The sequence below is a fragment of the Echiichthys vipera genome (assembly GCF_963691815.1).
Source record: "Echiichthys vipera genome assembly, chromosome: 16".
In the NCBI taxonomy this organism is placed as follows: domain Eukaryota; kingdom Metazoa; phylum Chordata; class Actinopteri; order Perciformes; family Trachinidae; genus Echiichthys; species Echiichthys vipera.
In genome coordinates, this window is record NC_139841.1 from 21064836 (window position 1) to 21084340 (window position 19505).

Consider the following 19505-nt stretch of genomic DNA (forward strand, 5'->3'; position numbering starts at 1 on the left):
CAAAATGATATATATAATAATAACAATAATAATATAATAAAATATAATAATAATATAATATATAATGCTATGCGCAATATAGCGCGTTTTCTGGTATTTCAGTGAATAAATAGTTTATATTTTAAGAACTTTAGTGCAAAATTTACATAATGTGCAAGGATCAGAACGTAAAGCGGTGTCAAAATGACTTCAATATTGCTGTAACGCAGCTCAGCAACTGTTTTTTTAACATCGCAACAGAAAGTATATATGATAAACCTATTTTGCGATTTATATCTGGGCACCCTACTGGGTGATACGACAATTTTGATAGTAAAAACCAAAACCACAGTTTTTAAATATTATACCCTCAGGAATTTCAGATAACCTTTTATGATAGTTTGAGTAAATGTGCTTATTATTGTCCATTTAGACAACATAATTGTGTATCCCAATATCTAAACATATTATTTCTTCACGATACGATTCCATTGAAAGACAATAAATTGTCATATTGAATTATCCAAAATGTACTTTATTTCCTTCCTTATTCATCTTTGTATTCCATTCTTGTATTTAGGATGTAATAAAACACAAAAACATTATTTGGACTAAACCTATCAAGAATTGATGAATATTGAGAAGCTTTTCATAGGGAGAATGTAGATTGAGCTGAGTTAGCTTAGCTAAGGTTAGTTGAAAGCTGACCCACAGTGCGGCATCTCACCTGTCCTGCAGAGGTAAGAGCCAGAGATGACTGGCTGCCAGCACACACTTTCCTGATGATGAATCCATGCAGGGCCTCTATGACCTTGGGGCGATAGACACGATTGGTGTCTCCATGACCTAGTTTTCCTGCAAGGGTGAGTCATATCTGAGTACCAGCATTAGTTCAAACCTGCTACTATAGTACTATTTTTAGTTGAAAAAATGACAGTGTGTTTTACTTCCAAGCATTTTTTCTATTCTGTATAGACAATACACATGTGATTTACACCAGTTAACACATAACTGCATTATGCATTATGGGCTTGAATTAGGCTGCATGTCAACATACCATTGTCCCCTCCCCCAAAGGACCACACAGTGCGTCCGTCCTGCGCCACAGCAATGGTGTGGGAGCTGCCGCAGGCCACCTGCCCTACGCCGCTTATGTCCTTCACTAGTGTGGGGACGTTTCGACTCTGACTGTCACTGTGACCTGCTCAGGTGAGAAACACAGTACAACAGAGGTTGCTGCTAACATACCAGAGAAGGGGTTTTACTAAAATTGTTGAGGCAAGTGAGCGCAAGCAATTTGAGAAACAAGGTCTGTACCAAGTCTGCCAAAGTCGCCTTCTCCCCAGGTATAAAGCTCTCCGTCATTAGTCACAGCAGCACTGTGTCTGTAGCCAGCAGACACACAAACAACAACCTGGCAGAGATACCATAATATATGTTAAATTATGTTAAATCCCACAGCTTTTCAAATATGTATGTATATGAATAAAGCAGCATTTTCTGTATTCTTACTTTGCCAAACAGCGGTCCTTGTATGATTTTGGGATATTTTTGTGTAGCGCTGTTGCCATGCCCCAGTTTCCCATATTCTCCATCACCCCAGCTGAACACCTGAAATAAATATTTTGAACATTTTAGAATTAATTACAAAGAAAGATAAGAATATGTCTGCCAATTAAAATCTCACTTGAGTGAGTGTAAATCGGGATTCTCACAGGCTGTTGTTATTTTTACTGATTTGACACCATTTTGTAACCAAAATGCAGACCTGTGAAATGTGGATCAGTAGTTGTTATGACTGGTTACCTCTCCCTCTACAGTGATGGACAAAGTGTGACCATCAGAGCCCTTAGACGAGGACACTTTCTTCATGTTCCTATGTGGCTCCAGCACAAGTTTCTTGGGCATGGACTGGTTGTTGGAGTCCCCCAGGCCCAGACGGCCATAGCTGCCTTTTCCACATGCTTTTACTGAACCATCTGCGGATACTGAGAATGTACAGTACTGGCCTGCCTCAATCTAAGAGAAGGACAAAGTGGGTAAAAGTAGGGACATTAAATGATGGGATTTAAAGTGGCATAATAATATTCTGGATAATAATGATTATTTTATTTTGGAAAAAAGTTATTCCTATCCTAATGGGTAACCATACCATTTGGGCATCACTGAAGCCCTGTGTCAGCTTCGGCAGCAGGATTTTCTCCAGAGTTCCCTCTGCCAGCTGGTGGCTGCTGTTGCTGCCCCACACATACACCATAACTGTGTCACTATCTGAACCAGGAGCAGCTGCATCAGTGCTGCAGGAGCACAGGCAGTAGGATGCTAGGTTACAAATCTGCCAAAAGGGAGGAGAATGAGGTCCATAAAGTCAGTTAAAGTATAACAGTTCCTAAAAGAGGGTAAATATGATGGTTGACGAATGGTTAACGGCCCCAAAAGTGAAGCCAAAACCTCTGGATAAGCCCCTGGTGGCTGGTTGCAGTATAAGCCATACATCCCACCCCCTTCATGTTTTTTGTTTTCACAAAGATGGTTTCTGTCATTTTGATTTGATCATTTCGATCACGCTGATGTTTGTTCAAGTGTTCATTTTTCTGGTTTTAACTAGATATTTGATGCTATGTAAACAGGGTGACACGTCATGACTGACAGACACGATCAACTCCCAATTGGTCAGGCTGGTATATGGACGGGAATTAGATGACGATGCTCCACTGCCCAGTCCCTACTGCACAGATTCTGGTTACAAATTACAAGATTGCGGCACCCCCATACTGGGATACTTTGGCATCACTTTTGTACAGTGGGAGGAAGCAGAGACGTGTCGTACATCTTTATATACAACTAAAATCTCTCTTACCTCCTCAAACAGGCAGAGCGCTGCCTGAGAGAGTCGACAAAGACCATCTGCATCTTTCTTCAGCACCTGAGTATTGACCGAGTCCCCACGGAAACCCTGGGAAAAAACAATTCTGTTCAGCCTTCAACATAATGTACGTTTATACTATAACCTGTGACTCAATGTGTGTGAATATAATGTTGGTTTGGACATACCATAAATCAGTTCTATTTTTACATTTCTATTTTGCCATTATGCTCACATTCTTTCTTTACCAGAAGAATATATATTTCTATATCACAACAAGAAAAGCCTCCTTTCAAAAACAGTAACAAGTCACTGCATGAAAAGGAGGCCAAAAATTTAGATTCTAGGCCTTAGATGTGGATCGTAAGTGTGTTTATATTGTGTGATCCCTCTGGGCTTTCTTTAGCTTTTATAGAGCTCTAAATTATGTGAAGGGAGGGCAAAATCAATCACAAGGTTGTTGGCAATACCCAGCTCTTGTCATTTGTCCAGAAATATTGCAAAGCTGATTAGCCTGCTAAAGCATGACTCAATACCCATACAGAGGGAGGCCAAGAAGACTGGCTCAATCTTAATCCTTATCTGCAGACTAATGCATCACTCCAAGCTTCAAATGAGTCTATTCAAATAAAAAAGAGCAGCCTGCAGTACAGCAGGGATGGATGTGGCAGTGAGGAGCAGTTTTCAGTGGGTTTATAAATGTGCATGCCAGCTACCTCATATCATTTGTGAACTAACCACAATGCATTAATGTAAAAGTCAAAGCAGAACAAACACAGACAATTTTCAATAGACAGTCATAATGAGATGTCAATATATCTGAATTCCTTTCACGTTTGTCTTTCTTTATAATGCATCCATATTAGAGAACACGCTGTTTAAATAAATAAAAGTTAACATTTCCCATACAATCAGAGCTGTGGTGATTACTTGTGACCATGATCAGGTTAAAAACGAATAAATCCAAATAATTGTGCGATGTAAGGGCAAAGGAATATAAAATGAGTTTGCATGTAGACGATAAACTTGCAACAATCTAAAAGTGCACACATCAATGGTGTTAATGACAAAAGTCATGGATGAGTAGAGTTAATAGAACATGCAGTAAAAGGAATATTACTCCAAACACACCAGAAAGAAAACTAGAATGCAACAACAGACAAAAAACAAAAAGATACAAATTTGAATATATACCGAATATTGCTTCATTTGGAGCAGCGTTTGATGGATGACATCAAAGCCCACACCAGCTGAGTGCTGGGAGCTCAGTGAGGAGGAGGAAGACAGAGTAGAGGTGGATGAGGACATAGAAGCAGCCAAGGATACCTCCACCCACTCCAGCAGAAACTTTAAAGAGCCTCTCTGCATGGCCAGGCCAAGCAGCAGCTCCAGCGCTAGCCTCCGACCAGTCGGATCCGCCCCACCAGTCCCACTGCTCACTGAGGTCTTCTTCAGGAAATCTGCGACCTGTGCCAGGCAGTCCAGCCCAACTGACGGGATCTTATTCTCATTGGCCAGAGAGAGTGGTGGTAGAGAAGTCAGCACAGAGGACGCTGTGGCAAGCACGTCATTGCAAAGCACCGATTCCGGATGCACAGAGGCTGCGTATCTCCAGTTCTGCTGCAGTAACGAGAAGAGCAGACTCAAACCTGTCCTCACACCCATCTCTATCAGAACATCTGTACCCGACTTGACTTGGGATGCTCCTCCTGGCAGGCAGGGCTCTGAGGCCAGCTCAAGTTGCCCACATTCGGTGCCACTGTCTGTGGACTGTGAGGGCAGCTGCACGCGGAATTTGTCATGGTATTTGTTGTGAAGTGCGTAGTAGATCCTCTGGAGGACTACCAGCCTGTGGTGGAGCCCCAAGGTGTAGGAGGTTTGCGTCAGCATCCGGTGAGCCAGCCATCTCTGGCTGTGAAGCAGGGACGACAGGTATTCTTCCTTCTCTGCTGAAGCACTGGACTCACACTCAAAGTCTGGCAGGCGGGGGCCGACGAGTTCTTGAACAGGCTGGGCCAAAGTCACCACTTCCTTGTTGTGAAGGAGCTTATTGTAGAGCACAGCAGCTTCATACCTCCTGGCTGTCTGTACACTGTCTTCAGCTGCCCAGGAGCTATTAAAGTGCTCCTGCCACTTCAGCAACACATGGGTCTGACAAGGCACCATGTCTGAGCATTATCTATACTCTGATATACACCTGAAAAACAGAGAGGGAAACGTGATTGAAAGAGTTAATGATGCCAATATGTTGGCAGATGTATAAAATTCACACTTATCATTCCCACACACTTGATTAACATAATGAAATGGCTCTTTTTTTTTTAAATCTCTCTCATAAAATTTAATTTACAGCTGAAAGCCAATGTTCTAATGCATTTTTCTGCCAAGTAAATTCAGAGTAAGGGTGTCAGCTTTCTCCTTAGTGTTGGAACTTTTCCATTATACAGTACATCCAGGTTTGTGGCAGAGGCCCAGTGGGTATCACTGAAATAGGTCAGCTCATCCTATGATAACAGTCAACCAACACACCCACATTAACCAGAGACTTCAGTCTCACAAGCTGTAATTCGACACAATTCAAAGGGAAGTATTTGGTATTAACATTTAAAAGTATCTGTTTCGTTAAAACAAGTAGCTCAAATCATTGGTAATTGGTTTGGTTCATCCGACTGTTAAGTCTGACGTGACGCCCTTTCAAAATAAGACTTCCAGATCCAAACGCTCCGTTGAAACAAAAAAGACAACAACGGCCTAACGTGAACAATTACCATCACCTCTTCCGACAGTTAAACACCTTTTTCATCCATAAGAAAGAGGTAAAATGACAATTACGTTGCTTTTTTAAAAACTCAGATCTGTTCAAACAAGGGGGAACACGGCACTGCGTTGTGGAAGAAATAGAGGGCTTCGACCTGCTTGGACCCGGAAATCATATTTTGAAAGGGCGTTACGTCACGACTTAACAGCCGAATAGCTATAATATCATAACTAAATACAATGGCTATGATATTTAAGTATTGTGCAGAATTCCGTATGACTCCGAGAAATAACCTTGCCGTCAGACAGAACGTCTACCTCTCTTCTATTTCTATTGTAAACCGTATAAAAGAGTAGATTTGATACAAGCATAAGCAACATGTATTTGTATTATGTGCTACAATGACCCCAAGATAAGTAATTCCTGTCAAGCAACACATACACAGGTTGAGGACAGACTAACTTGTGAAATCAGCTGTTGAATTGTAGAATACAAATCTCCATACTCTTGGGTCATGGGTGAGACCCCTATGATTAAAACTTGTACAAAATCACGATCCGGTATGCGTGAGAGAATGCTAGTTACAGGCTGCTAAACATGTGAGCATGCCCCCAGAGTCTACAGTCATCTCTCTTGCCTTGCCTGAGGCCTGTGGGGCTATATGGTTTCCATTCTGGCCAAAAATAACAGCGAGCATTGATATAGCAATGGGCTCTTCTGCTCAGACAACCACCAGCAAGCAACCAGCAGCAATGTAAGGCGCAACCATCACTGATTACAAACTATTAGGAATTGTAGGACATAAACGTTAAAGACACTTTTTTCTCTCTCTCTTTTCCCCTGCTGACTGTATTTTATCAAGCACCCATATAGCTCACCAAGGTTATTAATGACAGATAACAAATTGACCCAAATATCCCGGCAACTTACAAGTAAGCTATACAAATAAAATTAATATAAAAGAAAAATATAAAGGGATAATCTGTAGGCCCAGAGGCTAATTATAAAACCATTCACACATTAAAATTCAATATAAGTAATATTAGTGGGGGTGTGACATTTTACACAAAGTGTATCTGAATTTGAGACCCATGTTTTTTCCTTAAACTATACAGATCAGCTGAAGTAACACATGCTTGCAAGTACAGTTATTGTCCTTATAGATTATTGTTTTCTATTAGTTTTCCTATTCAGCGATTCATTTTTTATGTATAAAATGTTCAGAAATTGGGAGCATATTGTAAAAAGTGAGATTGTCAGGTGCTACATAAATAGTGTGAATGTATCAAAATGCTCAATCCACAGAGAAATGCAGCCCGTATTCAGAAACTGTGCCTTTAAACGAGCCTTCAGGACTTCTGTACGTATCTACAGTGCTGTTACAGTCAGTCACTGTCTGTGATGGCGTTGCAGAGACACCGAGAGTACAGATGCAAAAGACCCAGAAACAGTGACCAATCAGAGTGTACTGGAGCGTTTTCAGGATGGGGGTTTAAAGAGACAGGCGTTTCAGACAGTGGGTAAAGACAGGTATATTCAGACAGACAGTATGAGAAAAACAATGTGTTTTCAGTAGCATGAACCTGAAAATGAGCATATATGACCTTTAAATTCACAATGAAAGATGACAGAGAGAAGCTCTGAGATGTCCTAATCCTCACTTGAGTTTTGCTAATGTAATAATGAGAATATAATGTGGCCAAGATTAAATATTTCTGCAAGATAGCTGGCTTTAATCTACAAGACAGTGAGAAGCTTTAAGACCTCCATCTACCATCCCTGCCTCACTTTGACTGAAGTGGCTGAGGCTTATCCAGCAGGGGTTTGAAAATCATTCAGGATCAGCTGGAGGAAGTTACTTGGCCAAAGGACGATTTGGGGCTGCTCTGTTGCCAAGACAACTTGACCACAATACGCTATTCCGACAATGGATGCATGGATGGCTGTTAATCAAAAACCTTGCTATGCTAATTTTAGCATTGAATATAATGCATCAAATGTTATTTATTCCCCACAATATGAGCTACATAATGTCTGACAGCAGCAACTTAATTATCCAGGGGGGGTAACCCCTGTCTGACCCGTGTTACAGACGAACACCGGTCACATTATTATTATCGCATCTGCGGTGACAGCTGAGCTAACGGCTGGCTGCAGTGCAGTTGCTATAGTCTCCATGGCTGCTGTCAAACCCGACCAAGCCCCTCCGCCTGACAGTTCTCAGCAAAACACTCCTCGTCAACGTCGAATTAAAATGTCAACATGTATATAATAAAAGAAAAATAACTAAATACAGCGCATAGCCTACATGTAAGTTATTTTCCACAAAAAAATAACGGTTTGCGTTACCTGTCCCGTCCCGGTGAGGTCTCCCTTGGACGTGAATATCATATCAACCTTCTCCTCTTTATGCCTCTTCTTCTTCTTCGTCTGCTTGAGGTTTAATCGTCGCTCATGGCAACCGGGGCTGGGTGACCGCCATCTTGTGTTCAGAGTGGGGGAATCACCGTCACCATGTTTTTTTTATTTCATATTATTATTATTTAGTTATTTAATTGTTTGTTCTTCTCTTTTATGTATTATTTTATTTTCCAATGCTCTTGTCTCTTGTGACTTTATGCTTTTGACAATTTATTGATTTATATAATGACAATTACTGCACTATAATGTGTGAAAACTACTTAGCTCAGGTGAATTCAATCTCAATGTGCAATAGTAATATTTTTCCTCTGTGCCTTAGTGTGAGTTTAAAATATTGAAAAATTCTGTATATATTGTTCCTGTTATTCTTATTTTTTATATTTCCCTGTATCCCTTGTTCATATTTTTCCTAGATTTTCTACAATTTATTGTTTCTTAGTGGTGCTTCTTTTATGTTTGCTTTCCACTTTGTTCCCCTTTGTGGTACTAATAAAGGAATATCTTATCTTATCTTAATGTATGCATGTTGAGCTGCATTATTTTTGCATGAAAGTTCATCCATACACTAAGTTTATTATTATTATTATTATTATTATTATTATTATTATTATTATTGTTGTTGTTGTTGTTTTTATTATTATTATTATTTTCTTGCAGACTGGACGTCAGCCAGATGGGTTTATATTATTTTACACCAGAGGTTCTCAAACAGGGCTCTGTTGACCCTTAAGGGTCCTTGATGGAGTTCAAGGGGGTCCCAAGAACAATAAGGAATAGTTTATTTCCACTATTTAAGAAGTGAGTCCCATGTGATTAAGTCGTGACTATTTTACTATACTACTATAGTTTTCACTTCCTAGGCACTGTGCATTCAAACTTCTGTCTTATTTGTGCCTGGTTAAATCAGTCGTACACACAGTACTGTCCATTTCCTATCTGTGGACATGTTGTCACGGTGTTTGTAGGTGCAAAATACCACCTAATGCATTGTTAGCAACTGGTATATCTAAAGGTGGCTAAGTTGGCAAGAGTCCCCCCACCCTGTTAAATATAATTGTTTTCCTACTGGGGTCAATTAAATGCAGCATTAGCAGGAACCACAGAAATAGAATGAGAGAAGGATGGACACTGAAGCGTTTGCTGGGGACATTTGACTTATTCAAAAGAAAATTGCTCTCAGCACTATGCGTTGACCATAAAAATAGAATGAGTTAGCCCGCTACAACAGTCACCATTCTTTGCAATGGCGACGTAGGCTACACATAATAATGGCTGCCACTCTGACCATTGCTGTGTTGACTTGAATGGGAATGCCCCTTCTATTCTTATTCTATTTCTGTATAGAGACTACTGTTATTCATGGTAGTTTAACTGACTTTTTCTTAGTGAAGCTTCAGGAAGCATTTTCTTTAGTTTATGAAGCCACTAGATGGAGTTCTTGGTTTAGAGACAAAGGGCTCGAGGACTGGCAATTTGTTATTCTTTCAACCCTTTGTATAACAGTGAGTGCCATCTAGTACTACTACTTCCCTGCAGTACATATTATATACAATAGCGTGTTTTATTTTTAATCAGTTCCTTCTTCATACTGTTACAGTATTAAAACAATAACATGATTAAAAGACTAGTTTGCAGCTCAGTAAACAGTTAGACAAGTTATTCTATAAATGTCAATGACGTAATGTTATTTTCTTCTTTTTGCTTCTTTTTGAGGCTATAGGGGTGTTAAATAAACAAAGCGTTTTACCTTTCATTTAATTTTCACTTATAATAGTCACAAGGCCTATACATTTATTCAGGAAAAATTGCCTCAGTATGTCTTATGTGAGCCTACAAGATGATTTCATTGCACTAAATGGATGTATCTTAAATATTGCCAATATCATTTCCAATCAAAGGATGTTGTGACTAAAAAAAACATCCTAACATCAAATGGGATTCTTCAAAGCCGAGTCGGTCACGAGGTTTTGGGGGGGTACGTCAGGCACTAACACAAAAACAAACCAAAGATAACTTATGACATCAGGTCACACGCATTTCAATTCCTGGATGGCGGTCCAGAGTTAATCCCACTTCCAAGCCGGATTTCTAAAAAGGGGGCTGACTGGCAAAAAGGACGACAACACCGGAATGAGGAAATTGACGAGGGCAAAGCCTGCAAAACAAAGTTGTCCATCGCTGATAACCATACAACCTGATGAACCAGAGGTCACTCCACTCAAGTCTCACAGAGGTGGTCCGCTTCTCTGTCGCGACATCCAAAACAGACAGCAGCCCTTCCACGAAGCTCTCTACCCTGCATCCAGTGATGTCTTTCCTCCTCATCACAGTGTTGTCCTCACTCATAGTGCGAGATGCTGAGGCTTGGGGCGCCAATGTCAAGTACGCGGTGAACTGCCCCGACAGATGCAACGCGGAGCGGTGTGGCGGGACGCAGCGGTGCACACGGACGGTCCTGGATGACTGCGGCTGTTGCCAGGTCTGTGCAGCCGGCAGAGGGGAGCACTGTTACCGCACGGTGTCGGGGATGCACGGGGTGAAGTGCGGACCGGGATTATTCTGCGAGTTCTACAAGGATGAGGACGATTATGGAGACGAATATGGGATTTGCAAAGGTATGCACACGTTTGAATGTGCCCGCATGTGCTATTTCTGCCTGTATGCTGCGTTTTGAATATGTGATGCTGTGCTGCACCAAATGCAGTATCCGACTATGTTTTTTCAGTCTTTTAAGCTCTGTTTATTGAAATGTCACAATTAATTATTGTTGTTCCATTCATTTATTCAATTCGTGAATTGTGCAGACCTGTGCTTCCTTGTTTTAAATATAATTTAACTTGATGTTTAGCCCATTAGAGGCTTGGAGTTTAGACATCCAAACATTATTGTTCATGCAACTACCCCAGTTTTTTTGTGTGTTTTTTTAAATCTATGACACATTTTTCTTGTAAGTGATTATCATTATGTGGACTATGAATATGAGCCTGTAACAGTAAAGATTAGTGAGCATTTTAGATCCATTCAGGACCCTTTCCCCCTGCTTGTTCTGCAAGGAAAAGCAGAATACTCAAAAATAATGTTTTCTTTCTTTGCAGACTGCCTGTATGGAACCTACGGGGTTGAGTGCCGCAAGACATGCAACTGCAAAGGTGGCATATGTGACAGGGAGACAGGAGCTTGTCTCACCCTCAAATTCTTTGCCAAAATCGCCAGCAAGCTCAAGACTGAGCCTCAAGCAGGTAAAGAATCATAAAGAGTAAATGAGCAATCTTTATTCTAAGGGGTAACTCCTTAGAATAAAGATTGTCATGGTTTTTCTTTTTTGTAAATGTAAATTCTCAGTGGGCTAATAGCAGTCAAATGTCTCACTAAATGGACTAAATTAAACTCTGAAAAGACATGTCATTTGTGAATTGAAATATTCATATATTATTTCCCTCACACAGGGGGAGAGGTGGGCTCAGGAGAAGTCAGCACTGCCCAGAGCACAGATCAACACACGGACAGATCCAACGCTCCGAAGCGGCTCAACCCTCGCTGACAAGTGCTGACAAGACTGAATCTATTCAGTGTAAATGTAGCATTAACTTATAAATGAACTGAAAGATATATTTTATTATGTTAAACGATGAAAAACTTTTTTAAAGCAGTTGGAGCTTTTATTTGGTTTGTCTGGTCCTTGTTTGGCACAAGCATCGTTTTTAATGAAATTTGCAGACTATGTTATTTTCTGTAAAATCTCTGTCATTGTTCTTCATCTGTTTCTCCTGTAGTCTGTTCTCATGAGCTTCAGTGTAGACCTGATTGTCTCATTCAGTGTGCCTTCATACATTATTGGGTTTTTTTGTACTGTATATATGAAAAGTGGACATGGAAAATATCATCTATATGCCACCAGCCAATGTAAAGAATGCTCTTACAATAAACCAAAGTTATCACAGACTCTGATTCTAATTGCCTATTTATCTACTTACTTGATTTGTGATGCATGATTTGGTACAGTAATTGTATAATCTGGTTTTATTATGTAGTAATCAATCATTTCAAACTAGGCATTTGCTGATTAATATTTCAGGAAAAAGCGTATGGCATCTAAAAAAGTGGAATATACAGTCTATCTGTGAATGCCATTCAATTCACAATACTGTGACTTATCTGCCAAGTTACATAAAAGACACAACAAACAGTCAGCTGATGGAAAAGATGTATAACGATCAAATTACCATTTATGTAAAATGTGTAAAATCATTTTAACTAGCAAAAGAGAGCGACAACGATTAAAGAAGTGAGTCAAAAGCGTTACAAGGTTTGTAGCAAAGCCTTTCTCGCATTGTCTTGGCTGTATACTTCAATCTATTGTCATGTTACTGATACTTACATTTATCTGATGGTCTGTTCTTGCTGGAGTTTTTTGTTATTTTTCTTGGTGCATCCTTCTTTAGTATCATCAAGTTGATCATCATCAGACAAAACACTTAGATTAAAGTAAAGATGCTCTGGTTTTTACTACTTTAATATGCTTTACTTACTTACTGCTTTGTTAGCTATTTTATTGTAAATACATGGTTGTATGAATGCTGCAGAGACTAATGTATATCAGGCAGATTCTCTATAGAGAAACTTGATTAATGTCATTTATGATATTACATCCCCAGGAGGACTGAATTCATATACCAGTTGAGGGAACTGTTAAGTCCAATGGGAAAAGAATTTGTCATAAAATGTCATACTAACATATTTAAAGTTGCCTGTTTTGTGCCTATCTGAGTCTATCTAAGTGAAATTAAATCAAATGCTGGCTGATTCTGAGAAAGGAGCCTGAAAAGGATCTCTGACGTGCACTTTAGAACTTGTGTGTGCTCTCAATGAAGTATTTCTAGAATAATTTGGCATGTTATGTTGTACAGAGACACAAAATAACGAATGCAAATTAAATTCTAAGAGTTCTGTGAAAAAAGAGAGGAGGCATTGATATTCTCAGGAAGACATTAGAAAGATTTATTTATGAGAGGTTAAAAAAAAAGCGTCTCCGTATAAAATAAGTCTGGGCAGAAATATGTCTTCTGAGTAGAAGGAATTCTTGTTTCCCATGATGATGAAGTGATGCATCCAAACACAGGAGCAGAAAGTGCTGAGAATTTTCGAAGCCTCCTTGACTCTCAAGTCTAGGAATGGCCTACTTTCTCAACTTCCACAAATGGCAAAAAATATTCTTTGTTCCCATGCAGAAATCATTTCTCAAGATATGTTCTCTACTAATAGCATACGAAGAACTGCAGAGCAAAGACGCAGTTTACTGGCTTTACTGACGGACGGGAGAGAGTTCGGGGAAGTTTCAGCCACACGGAGACAATTCTCAGTTTAGCTTTGTCTATAAACCTGTACTAAAATACAGCCATTCAAGACGGGAACATATTAGTTAAAGGGGGGAAAAGTCGTGTATATTTATATTTTGAATATTTCTCAATGTCTTTCTCGAGAAATGCACGTTACAATATATAATTTCCTTCCTGCAGGAAGCCATTCACAAAAGTTGTTATACAGAGAACTGAAATGAATCATTTTCCTGTGTGAATGAGTGGCATGCCAGTATTCAATGCCAAGTTACCTTAGAGGGAAAAAAGTACTTCTGCATAAAGAATTACAGACTATTTGATAAGTTTGTGAATTTATAGAAATCTTAAATCTTGAAAAAAGTAGATTTAATATGAGTGTAAATGTGTTTACTATCAATTTGCATTATTGCATTATTTTCGTTCTAAATGTAGTACTCAAAGTAGTTTTGCTTATTCGTTGGATTTTATCTTCATGGTTGAATTAACTTTTTATGAATCACTTTGGATAAAAGCGTCAGCTAAATGAATGTATATTTACAATACATACATTAATCACAGATGCATTTAGCAGTAAGTTGCAGCCATCAAATCTTTCTGTAATAGATTATTTGAGTTTGTTTTACATGTTGTGAATGGACTGACTTGTTATACTGTGGTAAACGTTTAAAAGATTACATGTATTCACATGGATTCTACGATAAATGCACTAATTTACCACAATGATTCAATTAAATATGGGTCATCTTTACGGATGTCACTCGTGAGAATGAACCCTCAGGTCACTCATGAGCAAACATAAGTGACGCTTTATCAGAGGCAGATTTTCTCCTTTAATATGTCACCACGACGTATTAAAGTGCAAAACATTTAATGGAGATCAAAATCATAATCAAACATTTAGGCCCAAGCTGCAAAAATAATCCTGTCCCAGCTAAAAATATATCTTATTAGCCTCACCTCTGACTCCTACGGGTACAAAAATGTTTTCCAGTATTCAGCTTGTTTATTTCCTGTGCTTCCTGACACCTGTGAAAATGGCCCTTCTTCCTGTTGTTGTTGTGTCTGTCCAGGACAGGAATTTAAGCGCAAGGATTTTTTTTTTCTTTTTCTTTTTTTCAGGAGACACTCTTGAAAAAGCTTGGAATTTATAAGTGACACACAAAGGACACTTCTCATTCACTTCATTTAATTGATATTAAAAATAAAATCTCCTAAACATCTAAACAAAAACAAGCTTAAGACAAACTTTGAACTTGAATGTACTTTTAAATCATATATAAATGAGTGACCAAGTGTTATTGTGTCACTATAATATTTTCTCAGTCTCTTCAGTAAAAAAAAGAGGGGAAATTAAGAATTAGAAGGAAGAAGACAACACGTTCCTTCAAATTTTTACCTTTAATTAAAGTGATTGATAATTCAAAAGAGTGCATTATTGTACACTAATGTATAGTTGAATTCAAATACATACAAAGGATAAAGACACTGCAGGGATGAATCTGCTCAATTCAAGGACAAGGTGACGCACACACACAGTGATGCAGACAGGTATGGGAGCTCTGTCTGCGAGGGCCGGAGTGTTCAAAAGTACTTGGGTCTCAAATGTTTCTCTCAGTCCCCTGAGAACGGACAGGCCGAGGCCTCGCAACCAAACAAAGGACCCTGGAAAATAACAGGAAAGCGTTGGTGAGAAATACCCTTTATCTGACTCCCTGAACACGTCACTGCCGCCTCTGCAGAAACAAAGGTGCGCGAACGGAGTAGTAAATAACACTGATTTACTGCAAATAGATGTTCTGGTATTTACAGTTTGGCACGGCCTCAACAGGTTGTTTATTGTAGCTGTAGAATGACAAGGCTCGATGGAGAGACAACACGTAAACACTGTGAACAAGGAAATTAAGTGGTGAGATTGGCTTTTGAAATGTACCAAGAAGCAATATAAGTCACAGGCTGATTGATAACTCTTTGGCTCCTTTAATCCAGGATTCCCCACTGCTTTTTTTAAAAACAGTTCTCCTCTCACAGTAAACGTCTGCAGCCTTGACCTCAACGACCTGACAGATTTCTGACCCCTGGAGGGATTGTCTTGTTTCGTGACGATGTGATGTGTGGAGGAACATGTTAGTATAGGTGGCCAGTCCCAAACTGTCATATTTATGTAATTGTAGTACTTTAAGTGTGGTTTCCTGGTGGTTTCTTTTCGATCATGGTTAACTGGAGGGTCTGGGTTAAAAATCCCATCATGCTCTCTGTGACTTTGTTTTGTGTTTTTTAAATAGCATGAAAACTTTAATTATTACCACCACCACGTCCTGCTATTTACAAAATACTACCAGACATATAATAATAATAATCAATTTGAGACTGTTGAGTGTAGAATATCATCATATCCACACGAGGCAAATTATAATTTCGGACTCTATTGAGATCAAATCTATTGAGAGGATGTTTTCATCTTTCAGAAAGTAGTTTAAAGTGTCAAGTGTCTAGAAGGACAACTATTTGACAAAAGGTGTTATAATAATATAAAGGTGTTCCCTCCACGGACTTCAGATGGTCCAAAACTCTGCAGCCGGCCTCCTCACTCACCCTGTCCCTTGAACACATCCCTCCCGTACTCTCCACTCTCCACTGGCTCCCCATCAAACAACGCATCACGCACACACAAACACACACACCTGTCTGACCTCCTCATCCCCCATCGCCACTCTCAGGCCCTCCGATCCTCCTCTACTCTCATCCTGACCGTTCCACCCTCCAGACTGTAAAGCTTAAGCGACAGAGCCTTCTCCAGATCAGCACCCCGACTTTGGAACACTCTTCCCCAACCCGTCCACGACTCTCCCTCACTCCCCACATTCAAATCCCGCTTAAAATCCTTCCTCTTTGCCCAAGATTTTGACCTGCCCTACCTCTAACCAACTTCACCCGTCCTCTCCCCTCGCCTTCCCCCTCTCTTCTCTCCTCAGCCGCCCCCTCCCTCTCTCCCCGTTAGACCCACCTGCATTGTCCAATCCCTTCTCGCCACCATTCCCCTAACGTAACTGTCTCTGTACCTGCTCTGTTTCTGTCTGTACTGTTATTAATATTATTATTATTATTATTATTATTATTATTATTATTATTATTATTATTATTATTATTATTATTATTATTATTTATGCCACATTCATTATTGCTTCTGTCTACTCTTATGCTGTCGTTGTTTGTCCTGCCCTTACTGTCATTACCCCTTTCTTGTTTTTTTGTTTTTGTTTTCATATCATTGTAATTGTCTTTGGGTCACTGAAAAGCGCCATATGAATAAAAGGAATTGTTATTATTATCATTAATGGTTGATTGCACAGTTTCTTATGAATTTGTGAACAATAAGACAGCTCTTCTAGATAAATGCAATAGTCATTAAAGTACATTTATTAGCCTTTACTTGAATCAAACTGCAAACTTGACACTAAAAAGGCTTAAATTATAGTAAATATTGATTTGGGGTTTATTTTATGCCTCAGAAAAAGTTAAATTTAAACCATAATCATTTAATACAATTAATATAAAGAAGCTGGTCACGTCAGAAACTGAAGGTTGGGTCAGACAACTAAGACATCTGCATATTCCAGGCAGTATTACTGAAGGTGTGAGGCAGAGGCAGGCAGGATTTATGATGTTTCATTTGTAAGAATTTGTACTTCAAGGTTACACCATTATTATACCTGCAAGAAAGGTTTTTGCACTTGTGCACTAAATCAATAATACAGTATAAACATCATATAATATTAACTCAAATCTCGGTTCAGTCCTGTGAAATAAGTAACACTGTGTTTAGTCCAGAGCAGGTTTTTGAAATGCATGTTTCTGCCTCTCTTTGTGCTGTGACACACAGACCTCTGGTGGCTCTTTGATGGTATTGTATCATGTAGTTATTTTGCATTTATTTGCCGTTCAGTTTGTCTTGAAGCTTTGACAAATGCTGCAGCAAGAGATTTTACTCTGTTGTCTTAATTTGGGTTTATGTCTGTCTATTTGTCATACGTTTGAATTTTACAGGATTAACACAATGAAAATTATAGGCTACTGTCATAGTGCCATTCATCATAATACAGATAATGTATTGAGATTCAATTGAAGGCAGTAATGTGTGGGCAGAACTTAAAGGATAAGGACAAACAGCTATACATGAGCTTGTTTAAATACCTAATCCAAACATTTTAGACGCCACCAGCAGAGAGCAGTGCTGCATCAAGAAAAGGGAGGAGATCTGATCTGTGGCGTGGAGGAAATCTTCTGATTAAATTAGACTAGTGCTGTAGTAAAAAGACTTTCTATAAGAGCAAAGTAAAACTACTGAGTAACTGAGCACTGAAAATAAAGAATCATTATGATGGCAATAGCTGGACGTAGCTACTGAATGGACCATACTGGCATATTGTGCAGCATGAGAGGTTAAGAGATGTTTGTAGTTCATGTAAGTCAAGATTCAAGATTCAAGATTCTTGAATGGACCATACTGGCATATTGTGCAGCATGAGAGGTTAATTTATGTTTGTAGTTCATGCAAGTCAAGATTCAAGATTCAAGATTCAAGATACAAGATTCAAGATTCATGATTCTTGAATGGACCATACTGGCATATTGTGCAGCATGAGAGGTTAATAGATGTTTGCAGTTCATGCAAGTCAAGATTCAAGATTCAAGATTCAAGATTCAAGATTCAAGATTCATGATTCTTGAATGGACCATACTGGCATATTGTGCAGCATGAGAGGTTAAGAGATGTTTGTAGTTCATGCAAGTCAAGATCAAGTCGTTTTTTTATTTCAGTGCAGCAGGAGGAAGGAGGAAGGTCGGTGTGTTTGCACTGACCTCTAAAACAACAACTATCAGCAAGTTAAGAGGATGAACTGTAACCCTCCTACTCTTACTTATATATCTTTCTGTTCTAACATTAACAATCTTACTCATGGATGATGTTGACGACCTCTTGCTTCTTAACATTGCTTTTTAAAATTAAGATTTTTTTTCTCTTTAGCATTTTATGCTTTTAAAGATTACAGAGTTGACAGGAAATGAGGTTTAGAGGAATAAAGGTTGACATATAATTAAAAAAAAGGGTACCTTCAAGTGGTTTCAGTCACTACATACTTTGAGTTGTTTCGATATTAATGTGTAATAACTGATTTGGCCACTTGGAGGCATTGGAAATGAGCTGTAAACACCAAACTGATATGTAATCACCTAATTTAAACGGACATTTACACATCTGGCAACTATAAAGAAACATTAAGGTTAATTTGGAGTCTTGTTTGTAGACTCCTTTCCCAGCAGTCAAAGCAGGAAAAGCACAGGCTCCATTCCCTTACGTGTCACTGTAAGCCATGTTGGTGAGTGAGCATGCACAATAAAGCTGTAGTACAGGCTTCCTAAATGGACTGCAGCCGTCATTATTGTCATTGGTTCCACCTGTGCTTTTCCTGCTTTGACAAGTCAAAATTTCTGCTGTATAAAGTGTCATCCAACCATCTGCTAGGTACGTTTGAAAGCTCCTGCTCTTTTTCAAACAGTTTCCAATGAGGCCTTTTCAGATGGTTCTGTGAAACAAACCAACTGAAACGTCAGGTTACAGTGTCATCCCAGTCCACTGGGAGAGGCTTTTTCTCTGTCTGCCGCAGGCCTCCAGAGATTTTCATTATCTTCCCAGAAGTCACCAACTGTCCAAAACCTCTGACTGCAAGGCCATGAGAATAGCCGGCTCATTTTAATCCCTGAGGCTTCCTCTATGAAGATCCATCCATTCTAGACGCATGAGTTATCTCCTATCGGATAAGGGCCCCCAGAGTATCTCCTGGGAGTAGATGCAGCTCCAGTTTGTTTACAGATGGTCACTTCTCACGTCACAAGGTCACAGTGTTTCATGTTTAGCATTCCACGTCCTGCAAATATAATAAAACATGCTGAAGGATGGCTGAGGACAGATGGCTCAGAGCCTACTGTTGTATGCTCTCTTTGTTTAATCTATTAAGGCTTTTCATAACACCTAGAAAATGCATCCTCTGTGTGGAGATTAGATTTATTGGGAGAAATGGATTTTACTATGTTCTCAATGTTGACCGAATATTAATATCTTTGCACAGCTTCAAAAATAATAATA

General features: G+C 39.2%; 2 protein-coding genes across 6 annotated transcripts in view; one reads left to right on the forward strand and one right to left on the reverse strand.

Annotated features, from left to right (window-relative positions):
* The window catches only part of LOC310958804 (putative E3 ubiquitin-protein ligase HERC1), a 43013-nt gene extending 34998 nt beyond the window's left edge, over nt 1–8015 (reverse strand). For all 5 annotated transcript variants that reach the window (XM_083929920.1, XM_083929919.1, XM_083929923.1 and 2 more), the window contains exons 1-9: nt 7953–8015; nt 4040–5042; nt 2840–2935; nt 2132–2314; nt 1786–1998; nt 1492–1590; nt 1297–1393; nt 1037–1180; nt 707–834 (exon numbers count right to left, since the gene is read on the reverse strand). In XM_083929920.1, coding sequence (XP_083786046.1) covers nt 707–834; nt 1037–1180; nt 1297–1393; nt 1492–1590; nt 1786–1998; nt 2132–2314; nt 2840–2935; nt 4040–5011 — 1932 coding nt within the window. In that variant the 5' untranslated portion in view covers nt 5012–5042; nt 7953–8015. The remainder of the gene's footprint in view (nt 1–706; nt 835–1036; nt 1181–1296; nt 1394–1491; nt 1591–1785; nt 1999–2131; nt 2315–2839; nt 2936–4039; nt 5043–7952) is intronic.
* A 2139-nt stretch (nt 8016–10154) lies between these two features.
* On the forward strand, nt 10155–11796 carry esm1 (endothelial cell-specific molecule 1; the record flags this gene model as incomplete). Its single annotated transcript, XM_083929932.1, is given in 4 exon segments — nt 10155–10283; nt 10285–10639; nt 11120–11263; nt 11471–11796. Coding segments are annotated over 4 exon segments (723 nt in total). The 3' UTR covers nt 11566–11796.
* Nucleotides 11797–19505: the final 7709 nt, after the last annotated feature.